We start from the raw sequence: 14,665 nt of genomic DNA on the forward strand, positions 1-14,665 counted from the left end.
AATAATTCATTGTGTGTGTGGAACAGATCAAAACCGACGCTTACTTTATCTAAAAATATCTCAGAATCGCCGCACTGCCGACGAAAGAAAACGTTCAAGAAGTGATATCTAGTTTATTAGGTAGAAGGTATAAATTTGCCACATTTCTAGCTTTATCTCCAGTCCAAAAGAAGGTCCGGAGTTAATCCCCGCCTCTAAATTACAACCAGTATCTCATTGGTTCTTGAAAACTCACGTCAGCGCGACGCGAATGACGAAAATTACGTATTTTCCGACTGAGGAGAGGCGAAATAGCCCGGCGGCCTCCTTTTACGTCCCCCTTGTATTTTGAAAGGGGGACTGGGACTATGGCGTGCGAATACTTAGGCATTTATATACCTTCTCTCTAATAAACTAGATATCACTTCTTGACGTACGCCTTTAGCATCACCAGTTAGTTGGGTCTGGAACTTAGTATACCTATTTATTTCGTCGGTGGTATCGCTTTATTTTATTAGACTAAAGTAAGTTTTTAGTGTTATCTCTTCCACACTGCGTTCGATAATAATTTGTTTTAATCCATTTGGGAGCAGAAACTGTTAATTTCTGTAATACTGTTGGGAAAAGTTCTTTTTTGGTATACTTTCTCCATTTTTCCTTGACCTTAGTATAGAAAGAGAATATTTTTTCTTCTTAAGTTACCTTAATGATGGTGAAGTAATAATAATTTCTTTCCGATTTGTTTCGTCGGCATTTTAATGGTTTTAAAAGACGTGGAGAGAAAAATATGATGAATCTCCGGGCGTTTTCACTTGTTTCCTTAATATTTAACAGAAGAAAAAAATAAAAATTGTTTCTCTTACAGACAAATTCCGATTTTTTTTTTAAAAAAAAAGAAAATTTAATCTAACCCGTATTGTAGGAAATTCGGAGTAAAAGTTTATCAAACTCATTTATTTTAGATTGGACAGGAATGCTTGCTATTAATTAAATTTCGAAATGATTTAAATTTACATTAAACCTGATTTGCATATTTTTAGTAAATTTAGTAAACTGAATGTTCTATAGTGAATCAGGCGCAAAAGTTGGAAATTAATTATCGGAAGTAGTGACTTGTAGTTCCGTTTAAAGGTGCAATTTATGAGTTACTTCCTAATTCCTATGGGGAGAGATTTAGGAATTATATCACTCGGGAACATTGGTTAGAAAGTAAAACCAGTACAAGTAAAAATAACGCAAAAGATATCAATTAGAATATTTCTATGTTTATTTGTACATTATCAACAAAAACCATAAATAAAAAACATTCATTCGCGTTTGTATTTTTTGGCAATCAATCGCGATGATAATGAATAGAAATTACCGGTAATTTCCAAGCTCATAATATATTAATTAACAACACCCGTTTCATCTTATTGTAAGACATATTTCCCTAAAAACAGACTACTAGCCAACCGAAATCGAAATTAGAAGAGCTTTAGAGTTACAGTAATGAAGAATGTAAAGATTTGTTATCGTTAATTGATTGTCCTTTAAGAATTAAGATGTTTAAGAGTTCTTAACCATGGACGAGTCCACCATAACCAAGACTGAGACCGCGTTGGGCGATGCCTGGGGCTTGGATGTATCCACCACGAAGACCTCCGAGGGCGAGACCGTGAGATTGGATCAAACCACCACGGAGACCTCCGAGGGCGAGACCGTGAGATTGGATCAAACCACCGTGAGCCAAACCGAGTCCTCCACGGAGAGCCAAAGCTGGTTGGGCGTATCCGACGGATCGGTAGACTGGGGTAGCGTGGGCGGTTTGGAGGAGAGCTGGGGCGGCGTGAAGAACTGGGGCAGCGTGAACTACAGCCCTGACTGGAGCGACGGCCTTGACTACTTGGGCAGCGGGTGGGCTGTATTGCAAATACGGGGGTTTCTCGGCGACGGTCAAAGCGTCAGCGGCGGCGTGAGAAGCGGTTCCTTGTTCGTTGGTGCTAACCTTAGCGCGGTATCCGTGCTCATCGGCGACGTATTCAACGCGACGGTAGGTGCCGTCAGCTCCGGTGAATCCGTAACTTCCGGTACGTCTGTTTCCGGCATCGGTCTTCTCGTGGTGGCTGAAGTCACCTCCGTTTTCGTTACGGTTGATGTAACCGAAAGCGTATGGGCGGCCAGCCTAATTAAGAAGGTCAAAGGTTAGACTCGGGAGTTCTACCGGAACCATACTTTGCAATGTATTACATGAACGGCTTCACCGTGAGGTCCAACTCCTACAACACCACCGTGGATGTTGTCATCGGTACGGTAGACGGTGGAGGTTGGGCGTTGGATGACTGCAAATTATTTTAAATTTGAGAAATGGCGCTTTGAGGGTTGCGAAAAATGTTGACTACGTTACCTGGTGGGTCGGGTTCTTCTCCGGGAACGTAACCGCCATCTTGAGAACGAACCAAAGTGATTAGGTTGTTAGGGGCATGACCTCCTTGTCCGGGTTGGTTGCTATTTTAGGGTGAAATAAATGTTTAATCCAATTTTATTTTAACTCACATTGAAATTATGTTTAAATTAGTTTAAGACTAGTGTTCCGTTTGGTACCTAGATGTCGGTTGTAGCCTGCTCTAATTTCAAAACCATTGCCTTAAACCATGAACTAATTAGAGCACTTGAAAATATTGAGGAAGTTTAGGGATGAAAGTGGTTCACTTTCGTTTAAACCAGTTTGGGAAGGGTGAGTGATGTTTCCTTCCATACCCTTGGGTGGAACCCCTTTTTGGGACGACTTATTACGATGTCTTATGCTTTTACATAACTGTTTTCTTGTCTGTCAATCAGATTATATAACGTTTATACTGTGTAACCGAAAGGTTATAAAAGTGTAAAGAAATTGATTGCGTCAGAAAGAGAGAGCAGTAGAACTGTACGAGCTCATGGACACTTTAGATGGCTATTAAAAGGCTCTCAGGGCTCATAAGGGTTCTAATTACTTTAAGGGCATATACTTAACAATATTTCATAACTATTAAAAGGTTATCAGGGCTTATAAGGGTTCTAATTACGTTAAGTTCATACTTGACAATATTTCATAACTATTAAAAGGTTCTCATGGCTTCCTTGACAATATTTCAAATGACTTCAAGTACTTACTTGGCCAGAACGGTAGTTTTCTCATTGATAGGGGCGGCAGCGGCTACGGCCAAACCGTGAGCAGGGGCAACAGCCAAACCCAAAGCTGGTCCGGCAGCGATACCATAACCAAGTTGAACTCCAGCTTGGGACAGAGCCACAAGCCCTAAGACGAGAGTAACCTAACCAAAATATAAAATCAACCGAATATCGAGTTAATAAATTTTCCATTAAAAGGGAACTCGAAATAATAAAGTTTCTAATGAAATTTAGTTAGTATTAAGCACCTTAAACATGATCTGTTGTAATCCAAGTCCAATGGGGAACTGATGATTAAACTCCATAACGCCAGCCCTTTTATACAGAGTTGAAATAATTCTGTCCCCGTTTCATGCTAGTATATCTTACCACTAGCTCAAATTAAATCTTATTAGAGGTTTCAGGAGGTTTTAAAATTAACGTCATATAGTGTGAGATAGAGCTTTAATTATTGGGGGGGGGGAGAGAGTTAGAGAGAACCATAATGTTAAAAACGACTAAAAATAAAATGTTTTAATAGAATTTAATAGAAAAGTTAACATTTTATCAAAACCGATTTTTTTCCCCAATCCGGCGGGGTAACGTTTTTAGAAATTATATAATAAAGTCCAGTAAACTAGATATTTATTAATTTGAAATATTATTGGCTAGTTTTTAAAATTTAGGGGAGGGTTGACATCTTTAAATTTTAGTAGCACTTTTCGTAGGACTTTTAGCGACTCATTAGCGATACGATTTTAATTTGAAAGAACTAGATTGTTATAGACGGAAATATTAAATTGCAAGTCCATTGGTTTAATAAAAAAAAAGAAAAATTGTTAATGTGGGTATGAAACATTTTGGCTGTAGGCGAATTTAGTGTCAAAATTACCGAAGAATTGCCCAGATATTCGTTAACTTGAAGTGCGGGGTAAACCAGGTTTACTTATCGGTCAACAACAACGTTAAGGTGTTGCTGTTTTACTTCAGTTTTGGTAAAGTTACGAACTTCTGGAATTAATTTTTGTACAGGGAACTTAATATGTCGGGGCTATTTTATTTGGTGTAAGTCCCTCCCATGGGGTAATTTTATGTAGGGTCAAATATTTGATAATTATTAGTTATGAAAAGTGGGCCTCATTACTGATAATTAATTGATAAAATGTCATTTTACGTATATATAGTTTTTTATTTTTGATATATTAAATTTAGTCCAAACGTTGACCAGTGTAGTTTAAATGGTAGGTTGAGGTATAGGACGGTTAGGTTTATTTTGTATTTTATTTTTTCGCCCTAAGTAATTGGTCGAAACTCGAAAGTTTATTCCAATTAGTAAGTAGGATAATTAAACCCTATCGTTAATTATTACCTTTATTCGATGGCTGATTTTATATTTCACCATTCAACAGATCTTTTAGTTTAATTTCATAATCTTTATTTTATAAGTCCATTATGTAATATTTGTTTTTTTTATAGCAAGTTTTCATAAATAGATAATTTGTTAATATTTTGAGTAGTTTAAATTATTATTTTTTTATTTTTGACAAGTTTTAGATTATTTATTTTTTTTTTTAAATATTTTGACAAATTTTAGATTTATTTTTTTAAAACTTTTAGTCTTAGATTAGTAAGGTTATTTATTTTTTAGTATTTGGACAATTTTTTTTTACTAATTATTTGTTATTGTTCTGTATGAAGTCCTAGAATTTTATTATTTTTTAATATTCTATAAGAAGTTTTAGATTTTTTATTTTTTAATATTCTGGCAAGGTTTTGATGGATTATTTGTTAAAATTCCTACAAATTTTTTATTAATTATTTATTAGAATTCGAACAAATTTTTTATTAATTATTTATTAAAATTCGAACAATTTTTTTATTAATTATTTATTAAAATTCGAACAAATTTTTTATTAATTATTTATTAAAATTCGAACAAATTTTTTATTAATTATTTATTAAAATTCGAACAAATTTTTTATTAATTATTTATTAAAATTCTAACAAATTTTTTATTAATAATTCGTTAAAATTCTAACTAGTTTTAGGTGAATTAATTGTTGATATTTTACCAAATTTTCGTATTGACCCACCTAATCGTATTCAACTTCTTGAATTTTTTATTTTTAAACCAGGGTCTAATTGCAAAATATTTTTAAAAAGGTACCTTTATCGTACATTGCAAGTATAACTATAAACTTTCAGATATGATACGTTTAAATTAGAAACCATATTATGATATCCAATATCACACCTTAATAATAATTAAGATATATACTAATTGGGGTCGTTTCCAGGTATGTAATCAAATGTTTTTATTTAAAATTTAGTAAGGAAAATTTGTCATCCTAAGGGTGTACTACCGTTTTTATTCGTATTCAGATTAGAAGGATTTATTTTAAAAGGAAAAATTTGTCTTATAGCTTCCCGTTTTAAACAGTTAAGGCGTTATCGTAAATTTATTATCCTAATGTTTGAATTAAATTTAATTTTAGTTTTAAACAAAGATAAGGTCTAAAATTATATCACCATTAATCCATTGAAGTTTTGGGCTATTTCTGTAAATCACAATTTTGACCTATGACCCCCTCTAATTTAAAAAAAAACTTATATAACTTCATCGTATTTAAATTAATTTTAATTACCATAGCAACGTTACATAATTTTTAACCTCATTAACGCGTATGTCCAAACATTGACCTAAATATGCCCTATATCGATACACTGTTTGATAATCACAACATATAATTACCCTCTAATTATTTTTAATATACTTATCTGGTTTTGTTAAATGGAGACTGAAATGGTCATATGATTTGAGTGTTTTAGAGATGACGCCTTAATTAAATTAGAAATCATTGTCTTTCATACTCAGGACAATCTTAACTTGAAAACAGTGTCCCTTAGGGCAATCAAAATGGAGATAGAAGTTACATTTTCGTCTCAAAATTTATTTCCCAAAATGAACATCCCCCTGAATTTATGCATGCAGACTTATCAGAAACATCCTGTACCATTTAGCACCGTCACCTCACTTTTGAAACTTTGAAAAATTCTACCAGGGATAGATTTAATTTTAGAAGTAGGAATGGAGAACAGGGTAATCTGGACGCGCGTCAAAGTCCCGGACCTCTTCCCCGGGACGGAGGGGGTATGAAAGAAGAGGCGGGTCATAGCGACAGAGGTAAAAAGGAATTAGGTATTTTTCGTCGTCCCCGTCAGCAACGTCATCAAAACGTAGTTTAAGTCAGCCAATAAGATAATTTAAACTTTTCGTTACGTGTTGGAGGGAGGGGCTCTATACTGGGTGGACTATGAGTCGGACTGAAGCAAATACTAACCGTTCTCCATTCCTACTTCTAAAATTAAATCTATCCCTGATTCTACATATAAAATTAACGGAAAGGTTTTTTAGTAATGATTTAATCGATTAAAAAATGGTTTTTCTGATCATTTAATTTTCCCTTTAATCCAACGCGCCTAAAAGTCGAAAGTTTTTGTTTTTATTTTAGTTTAAAACTTTTAATATTGAAAACTTTTCTTTATTTTATCCTCAATATGGTTCACTCCCAGCCTTGGGGTCTTAATTTTAAAAAATCTGATCCACGTTCCGCTTTTTTGTCGCAAAACCGTTTTCATTTTGTTCCGGAGGCAGATAATTACGTTATATTTAATTACGCATGTATCGGGTATCGGCAAATTTATTCCTTAAATGTTGATTATCTGCCTTTAATGACCAGTATTTACACATATTTAATTGTCGTTAAGGCAGTTTTACGTAATGTTTCAGGGCATTTTTCGATTCTTAAACTAGTTGTGCCTGGTTATCTTAGTTTTGAATCACTGGATATTACGTTAAAATTTGGGGAAACAGGTGCTAATTATTTTCTAAATTGAATGTAAGATCTAACCTGATAGTTTTAAGAGCGTAGGAACGGCTAACTTTTGAATAATAAATAAATAAATGAATTAAATACAGTCGAAAGTAAATAATGATCAGAAAAATTCGTAGGTACTTCAAAGAAAACTTTATTTTTAAAAATAACATTATTTTTATAATAATAATCATATTATTATTTGGTTTTTTAATTAAGCTGTAATGTATTAATTACACGTACTTCTTTTTACCCCTTTACCATCAGCTTTCATTTAAAAACAATAAAAATTAAAAACACACGTAAACAAACAAACAAACCACAGCCGTTGTCGACAATTAAACATTAAAAACATATCGTAACACATTAAATTAATTAAAATTATCATAAAATTTCTATTTATAATTGTACTTTGACACGTTTGTAAAATATTTTCATTCAGGTATGACAATATAATAATAAGTTAAGCTCTTAGTAAAGTCCAAAATGTCCGATTTCGGCGGCCCTCAGATGACCCCCGTCCCTAAAGATCTTCGAACTTTGCCTCAAAATAGCTGGAGTTGAAGCGTAACCAGTTGGTCTTATGATAGGTGTAGCGGCGTAACCACCACTTTGCGCCAAGACGGGGGCGTAGTCCAATGGAGATGGTGACCTTAATAGTGTACCCCGGGATGCGGCGATGGCCGTAGCGGATAAACCAGGGGCTGGGTAATTATTAGAAGCGTGGAGTACTGGAGTAGATCTGGCGTAGCTCGGAGCGGAGACTGACTTAGCTTGATTGTGAGTTAATGGTGCGGCAAAGATGGCCGGAGCGGCGTAGGACCTGACCTGTTGCACCAACTGTTGCCTGACTGGGACGGCAGCGGTGTATAGGGGAGCAGTAGCTACTTGTTGGACTTGGGTCAAAGGCGCCGCAGCTATATGGTGGACTTGCGTCAAAGGCGCGGCAATGGCGTACGCTGGAGCAGCTAAGGTTTTAACTTGGGCAACTGGGGCAGGGGCGGGTTGGGGACTGTATTGCAAATACGGAGGTTTCTCAGCTACCGTTAGGGCATTGGCAGCGGCGTGGGATGAAGTCCCTTGTTCATTGGTTAGGATTTTGGCGCGGTATCCGTGTTCGTCCGCTACGTATTCTACGCGACGATAGGTACCATCAGCACCCCTGAAACCGTAGCTTCCGGTACGTCTATTGTTGCCGTCAGCTTTCTCCTCGTGATGGTAATCACCACCATGTTCGTTACGGTTGATGTAACCGAATTGGTAGGGTTGCTGAGCTCCCTGTAATCGAGAAGGTACATTGATGACCATGTAGCTAGAATTAGGCTTAAAAATTTTAATGATCTGATAATGTATTTTGGCAAATTTTGAAATGCGACGGAGGTTGACATATTAAATTGTCTTACGTGAACTAATTCTCCGTGATGGTCAACGCCAAGGCCGTAGTTTCCTGTGTCGTCACTACGAATAACGGTTGAACTTGGGCGTTGGATAACTAAATAAATAAATTTTAAATATCAATTACTTAAAACACGATATTTTTCAACTGGACATACCTGGTGGGTCGGGTTCTTCTCCGGGTACGTATCCACCATCAGCGGTACGAACTATAGTGACCAAGTTGTTAGGAGCGTGTCCACCGGTTCCTGGTGCGCTACTGTAAAATTATAAACGAGTATCTTTTAGATTCATCACTTTACGTTTAAAATTTAAGTACTTAACGTACTTAGCCAAAACTGTTGTTTTTGCCCTAAGTACTGGTCCTTGTACAGCCGCGACGGCTACTCCAATTCCTTGAAGTTGAACCCCAGCTTGGCAGTAAGCCAAAAGGCCCAATAAAATTAGCCCAACCTTTAACGGAATTAATAAATCATTGGATCAAACTTACAGGGTGTTTTTGATAGGTCTGCCATAAATTAAAGTGTGCGTTCTAAGGGTCAAACTGTTGACCCTTAGATCCCCACGGCAGACTTATCAGAAGCATCCTGTATAATTTAATTTCTACGGGGAAGTGCACAAGTACCTCGAAGCTATGACTTAATAATATTAATTAAATTTTTACCAAAAATCTAACTCCGGGCATTCGAGTTAAATACTTACTTTGAACACCATCCTCGTAAGTTATATCCAACGCTGTTGTCCAAGTATCCCAATAAACACCGCAAGATCGAATGATATCCGTTCAAATGGCGCCGTCGTTTTATATAAGGGTCGAGCTTCGTTTCAACCCCCGGGTCTCTCAGTGCCCCTTCCATTTTTATATCCTTCCTAACAAACACACACTTAAAATTAATTCTCATAAAAGTTCTTTAATCCAATCCATTTAAACTGTCTCACCTGTTATCGAAATATTTTAGGGGGCAGCATGATTAAAATAGGTAAAAAGTTTAAAGTGTCCCCCTATATCCAACGGAAACTCGGTTAAACCGCGATTTTTACACCAAATACTTTCCTTTAAGGGATTTTCAAAATTTTTACGTATGTTTTTATCAATTTTTCGTTGCACTTTTCCTACCCAAGTTTAATTCTGCAGTTAAATATTATTTTTATAATAAGCCTAAGGGAATTTAGATTGGCTACAATAGCGGAAGTGATAATTGGAAGGAAGGGTTTACACTTCTTTATTTAATGTTTTAAATACCGTATCGTCGGATAACATCCCCTTCCAATCGGGGTTAAATTTGGTTTTTTAAGGAAATTGGACTTTATCAGTTGAAAGTTTAATCCATTTCATTCTAAGATATATATTTATATTTTTAATTTTTATTTTTTTGACTTCTCTGGTTTGATTGTTATATAACAGTCTTGATAACGTTAATTTACCAATTGAAAACTTGTTGTTTACTAAGTAATTAACGGGAATTTAAGCTTGGTAATTGTTACCGGGAAAAATTGCCGTTTATTATCCGTAACAATTGAGATTTAGATTTTTAAAAACTTGATAATTTAATTCTCTAATGAGTGATTACGGTACTTTGGATTGGATTTTTATCAAAGTACTTTTTAGTTTTCGAGTATTTTCGTGACCCGTTTTTCCCCGCCTGTTCTATTGTTTTCATTAAGACCGATTATACCTACGTGATGTTTGAAATGTTTTAAATGGTTTGTCTAACGATACCCTGCATTTTATTCGAAATAATGTGTATTTTTTTGCGCGAGAGTGTTAGTTTTAGAATAAGTTAAAAGATATATCTTCACCATAAGTTTGTCACTGGTTACAAACGGAGCTTGTCATGAAGTGACAACGTAGGTCATAGATTCGAGGTGAAGCGAAGACGCCTGGTGAGACATGACTAAATAGGAAGTCCTGCAAAACTAACCGAGTGTAGGACTTCAATTCTCGCTTGTCTTTCAGGAACTAGCTCGAACTGTAAGTAAAGGCAGAAGTAAGATGAGACTAGAAGTAAAGAGCTCTAGCATTGGTAGTAGATCCAGGCACAAGTGAACAAATTTGAGGATTTTATGCCGCTTCCGTCGCGCCTACACTACAGAGAAAAAATTGGTCGAGTTCCAAAAACATTTCCTACCCCCTTCCCCTCAACCTAAAGCCGCGGAACACGGACGCGGGTGCTTAAATCTAGTTCGGCTGTCTACCACCACGAGCGTCTCACGTTTTGGAGGGAAAAATTCAGAAATTGCTACCAGAGGGCCAACCGTTGGTGTGCTATCAAGAATATTCACTTTCGCCAAGTGAAGAATTTGGTTAGATCAGTACTTCTAGTCTCATCTTACTTCTGGTATAGGTAGTGTACTCATACTTATAGAACATATATTATGAACTTAAGGTTTGTTGTATGAAAAGCAACGTAACACATTACATGTCCCTTATAGAATAAATATCAAGGTTGATTTGAATATATAAAATTAAAATTAAAAATTTGGTATTCAATCGGTTAACGTTTTCATTTCCAACTACTTGAATTCCTTCAAATTTACGTCAATATTGCTCGTTAATATCAATTTTCTTAATAAATATTTCGAAGAAGTAAAATTTCCTTAAGCGTTTTATTTGTATTTTGTTAGCATGAAAACGCCTATTACTGTATATTTATTGATAATTGGTAGTTATTAACACCTTTTATCGATATATAAAATCTTACTTTAGTCAAGTATTGAAATTGCTTCAGGGAAATAACGGGACTTAACAGGTTTATATTTAATTTTTTGTTTATTATTTATTATTTTTTATTCCTGGGCGTTTATTTTCAAGGTAAAGTTTATTTATTTTCAACTTTTCAAGTTAGTTTCTATGGGCGTTAAATTAAATATTAGTAAAATTGCGTGACTCCAAAGCGTCATCTAACTTAGTTTCTATGAAATATTAAAACTGGTTTAATTGCATCATCTTAAATTAGTTTAATAATTATTAGAAAATATCAAACAAAAGTTTATTTATTTTTTTATATTTTAAACTTAAAAAAAAATATTTATATTTTTATTTTAATCAAAATAACTTTTAATCTCGTGGATAAGATAAGTAGATGTCACGAAATATGTTGCTTGTAGCTTTCAACTTGATCCGGTTCGTAAAAGATTTTAAATTTTCTACCCCCCCCCCCCTGGTATTTTTGCTCTAATTAATATTACAGAAACGGTAATTAAATTTTTCCCTTAAGGTAAAGTGATAGAGTCGTATTTCCCATTCTAAGTGGTTGAGGCTGATCTAGTAAACTTGGATCACGTCTTCCATTCGTGAAGGGTTACGGGTATAAATGTTAATTATAGGGTGGTAATTCACAGAAGGCGAAACTTCCTAATCTGAACTCCAAAAGTGACATAAAATGTAATTGATTTTTTTTAATAATGAACTGCCTTGTAATATATGTCAGTTTTTTGGGGGCCATATTTGACCCCGTATGGTTATGAATGATAATTGGAGGGATTACTGTACGGAAGGTCCGGTTTTGATTGGTATAACTATTTTTGGAAAAGATAGGCTATGATCAGTTGAAGGAAAAAGATGTATATAATGCTTCTCTTCGAAATCCGGGGTAATTGTAACATGATTCATACGCGATAAATAGTTCCCTCATCATTACTATTTTCCAAGGCGCATGCGCTTGTGCGTTTTTGACCCACGTTAAGACAATCAAGGTTTGTTGGCTAATTGATTGCTGAGGATTTAGTAAATACCAAACCGTTATAGAATTCACCCTAACACGGTGTATGTGATGCTCATCTGAAGTTTGATGAGCAGGAGAGCAAACAAAAAGGGATCCTTCGATCCTTCGCCTATGAAGAACCACGTTACATAACTAAAGTTTTAAGAGGATGCAGAGTGTCATCCTTCTTCTAATATCCCCTTCTGGTTGTAGGTAGAATTATTAAAAGAAATGGTCAAGTATTGTAAGGTCAAGAAAACATTTTTTTATTTTCTCTGCTGTGCAGAAACATGCATAGACAATAAGAACCCCGAAAGGTAGAAGACATAAAGGCAAACCACACTAAAGATTACACTCAAAATAATAAATAATGAAATCTTTTTGTAAACAATAAATTAGCTTAGTGGGTAGAGATTGAAAGATGGACGTTTAGTCACGAACACCATACCACAATTAACAGAACAAAGGCGCCAGAAAAATTGACGAATAGAAAACCGTTAGAATATGACGCGATGTATCATCGCATCCATAGATTGCAGCTAAGTTTGTACGAAGTGTTAAACCGTAAGTTTAACATTTGACCAGTTGATTGATGATGGGTAAGTGTAGTTTAACCGTGGACGAGACCGAGACCTCCGAGGGAACCGTAAGCTCCGAGTCCAGCGATTCCGGCGACGCCGGTCTTGATTACAGTTGGGGCAGCGGCGATACCGACGGTCTTGACCAATGGGGCGGCAGCTGGGAGGACTTTGTACGGTGGCTCTTCAGCGAGGATCTGTAAAGGTTTCAGTGTTATGACGGTTGGAGTTCTTTGAAAGTATCTACTTAAGTACTTACTTGGGTGGCGGCTGGGTTTTGTGGGGCGGTTCCGGGTTCGTTGGTCTTGACAACGGCGCGGAATCCAGCGGCATCAGCTACGTAGGTGACGACTCGGTAGGTTCCATCTGGGTTTTGGATGGAGTAAGATCCTTGCTTGTTGTTACCAGCATCGCTGACTTCTTGACGGCTGGAAGCGGCACCATCATCGGTGTGGTGAGAGTATCCGAATTCGTAGGGTTGAGCTGGGGCAGCGACTACAGCCTTAGCGACAACTGGGGCGGCAGCGGCGACCTTAAGACCTCCGAGACCAAGTCCTCCAATGGTGTTAAGTCCAAGAGCTGGGGCTCCAATGATACCGGCGGATCGGAGACCGATTGGGCTAGCGAGACCAAGACCTCCGATGGAACGGAGACCAATTCCTGGGGCTCCAATGATACCGGCGGATCGGAGACCGAGTGGGCTAGCGAGACCGAGACCTCCGATGGATCGGAGACCAATACCAGGGGCACCAATGATACCGGCGGATTGAAGACCAAGTGGGCTAGCGAGACCGAGACCTCCGATGGATCGGAGACCAAGACCAGGGGCGCCAATGATACCGGCGGATCGTAGACCAATTCCTGGAGCACCAATAATACCGGCGGTTCCTAGACCAAGTCCTCCGATGGAACGGAGACCAAGTGGGCTAGCCAAACCCAAACCGGACAAACCGATGCTGGACACGATTGGGGCACCAGCGTGGGCAAAAGCCACAACGGCGCACAAAAGGGTAACCTGGAAAAAAGAAACGCATTTTCAAGATTAAATCGGGAACTGATAGTTAAGTACTTGTCTCTCCATCCATACCTTGGCGATCATGCTTGTTTACTTATCGAACTCGAGAAGGAAGGAAGGAAGGTGATTGTGATTATTCCACCATGATTTCTGGCATTTTATACTCAAAATTTGGCCCATATTTCCGCCCTTAAGGGGGCCCAGTTAGGTTGTTGGTATGATGCAAATCCAGGTTTTTTTTACACTTCACAGTGTGTTTTGTGGTCTTTACAAACTTGTATAATCGTTTAATCTAGTTTTCATGTTTCCAAAACTATACCAGACTTTCACTTTTAGTAAGTTTATTAATCTAATTTGCCCCGCGGTAAGGGTTGGGATTTTGGCTTGACTCCTCCTGGGTGCCCACTACCACTTTCCGAACATCACTGTATCCATCTTAATTGAGATAATACCGTGTAAGCTTAGGGACTAATGTCTCCAATACTCAATTTCTACCCTGTTATTCCTTAAACTCCTACTATAACAATATTATCTTTAATTTAGTAAAACTTTCGTGAAAGGGGGAAGTTTTCATTCCTGAGGTATTTCATAATTTATGCCAGGTCCAGTTAAAACTACTTTTGATTAACGTCAAATTCAGTTTTGGTCGGTTTTATCCGGTTATTGCCGTAATCTTGATTAGAAAATTTATTTTAAATTCCTTTTTTTGACCCTTTTTCCGTAACAAACACGTGAATACCGGCTGATTTTTCTAGTTCGATTTTCTTCATAATCTTCGGTGATTGGTTTTCTTCGTTAGATTTAGGCCCTAGTTTTTGTTAGGTGGTTGTTTTTGCGAACTTTATCTCGTGATGTAATCGTATAGGCGGGTCGGGTTGGGCACGGTTATTACTTGTTTTTATGGGTTTACTTTTTCCCGGGTAATGAATGCGTGTTTGCTACCACTTTCATTTTCAATTCGAGCGTCCTTCGAAGGACGTTGGCCTGAAG

At 36.8% G+C, this 14,665-nt stretch overlaps 3 protein-coding genes across 3 annotated transcripts; all 3 read right to left on the reverse strand.

Annotated features, from left to right (window-relative positions):
- Window positions 1-1,227: 1,227 nt before the first annotated feature.
- LOC149676763 (uncharacterized) lies at window positions 1,228-3,406 on the reverse strand. Its single transcript, XM_089838394.1, has 5 exons — window positions 3,378-3,406; window positions 3,112-3,272; window positions 2,366-2,466; window positions 2,209-2,300; window positions 1,228-2,143 (listed from the first exon to the last, which is right to left on the reverse strand). The coding sequence occupies exons 1-5, from the start codon at window positions 3,384-3,386 to the stop codon at window positions 1,538-1,540; spliced, it is 969 nt and encodes a 322-aa protein (XP_089694520.1). The 5' UTR covers window positions 3,387-3,406; the 3' UTR covers window positions 1,228-1,537.
- A 3,718-nt stretch (window positions 3,407-7,124) lies between these two features.
- LOC149676764 (uncharacterized) lies at window positions 7,125-9,480 on the reverse strand. Its single transcript, XM_089838388.1, has 6 exons — window positions 9,318-9,480; window positions 9,081-9,248; window positions 8,707-8,831; window positions 8,537-8,637; window positions 8,387-8,475; window positions 7,125-8,261 (listed from the first exon to the last, which is right to left on the reverse strand). The coding sequence occupies exons 2-6, from the start codon at window positions 9,090-9,092 to the stop codon at window positions 7,455-7,457; spliced, it is 1,134 nt and encodes a 377-aa protein (XP_089694514.1). The 5' UTR covers window positions 9,093-9,248; window positions 9,318-9,480; the 3' UTR covers window positions 7,125-7,454.
- A 3,212-nt stretch (window positions 9,481-12,692) lies between these two features.
- LOC149676765 (uncharacterized) lies at window positions 12,693-13,759 on the reverse strand. Its single transcript, XM_089838555.1, has 3 exons — window positions 13,748-13,759; window positions 12,920-13,675; window positions 12,693-12,857 (listed from the first exon to the last, which is right to left on the reverse strand). Exons 1-3 carry the CDS (start codon window positions 13,757-13,759, stop codon window positions 12,693-12,695), a joined length of 933 nt encoding a protein of 310 aa, XP_089694681.1.
- Between the last annotated feature and the right edge of the window lie 906 nt (window positions 13,760-14,665).

Source organism: Phalangium opilio, unplaced genomic scaffold, assembly GCF_054372755.1.
Source record: "Phalangium opilio isolate 3A_F unplaced genomic scaffold, DU_Popi_V2 ptg000045l_1, whole genome shotgun sequence".
Taxonomy (NCBI): domain Eukaryota; kingdom Metazoa; phylum Arthropoda; class Arachnida; order Opiliones; family Phalangiidae; genus Phalangium; species Phalangium opilio.

Excerpts from the sequence above, each read along its gene's own strand:
- LOC149676763 (XM_089838394.1), bottom strand. Across the intron at positions 2,467-3,111 it reads AAAACTACCGTTCTGGCCAA|CAACCAACCCGGACAAGGAG; the intron begins GTAAGTACTTGA and ends ACCCTAAAATAG. Across the intron at positions 2,301-2,365 it reads AGAAGAACCCGACCCACCAG|TCATCCAACGCCCAACCTCC; the intron begins GTAACGTAGTCA and ends AATAATTTGCAG.
- LOC149676764 (XM_089838388.1), bottom strand. Across the intron at positions 8,476-8,536 it reads AGAAGAACCCGACCCACCAG|TTATCCAACGCCCAAGTTCA; the intron begins GTATGTCCAGTT and ends TTATTTATTTAG. Across the intron at positions 8,262-8,386 it reads ATCACGGAGAATTAGTTCAC|GGAGCTCAGCAACCCTACCA; the intron begins GTAAGACAATTT and ends TCTCGATTACAG.
- LOC149676765 (XM_089838555.1), bottom strand. Across the intron at positions 12,858-12,919 it reads AAAACCCAGCCGCCACCCAA|ATCCTCGCTGAAGAGCCACC; the intron begins GTAAGTACTTAA and ends AAACCTTTACAG.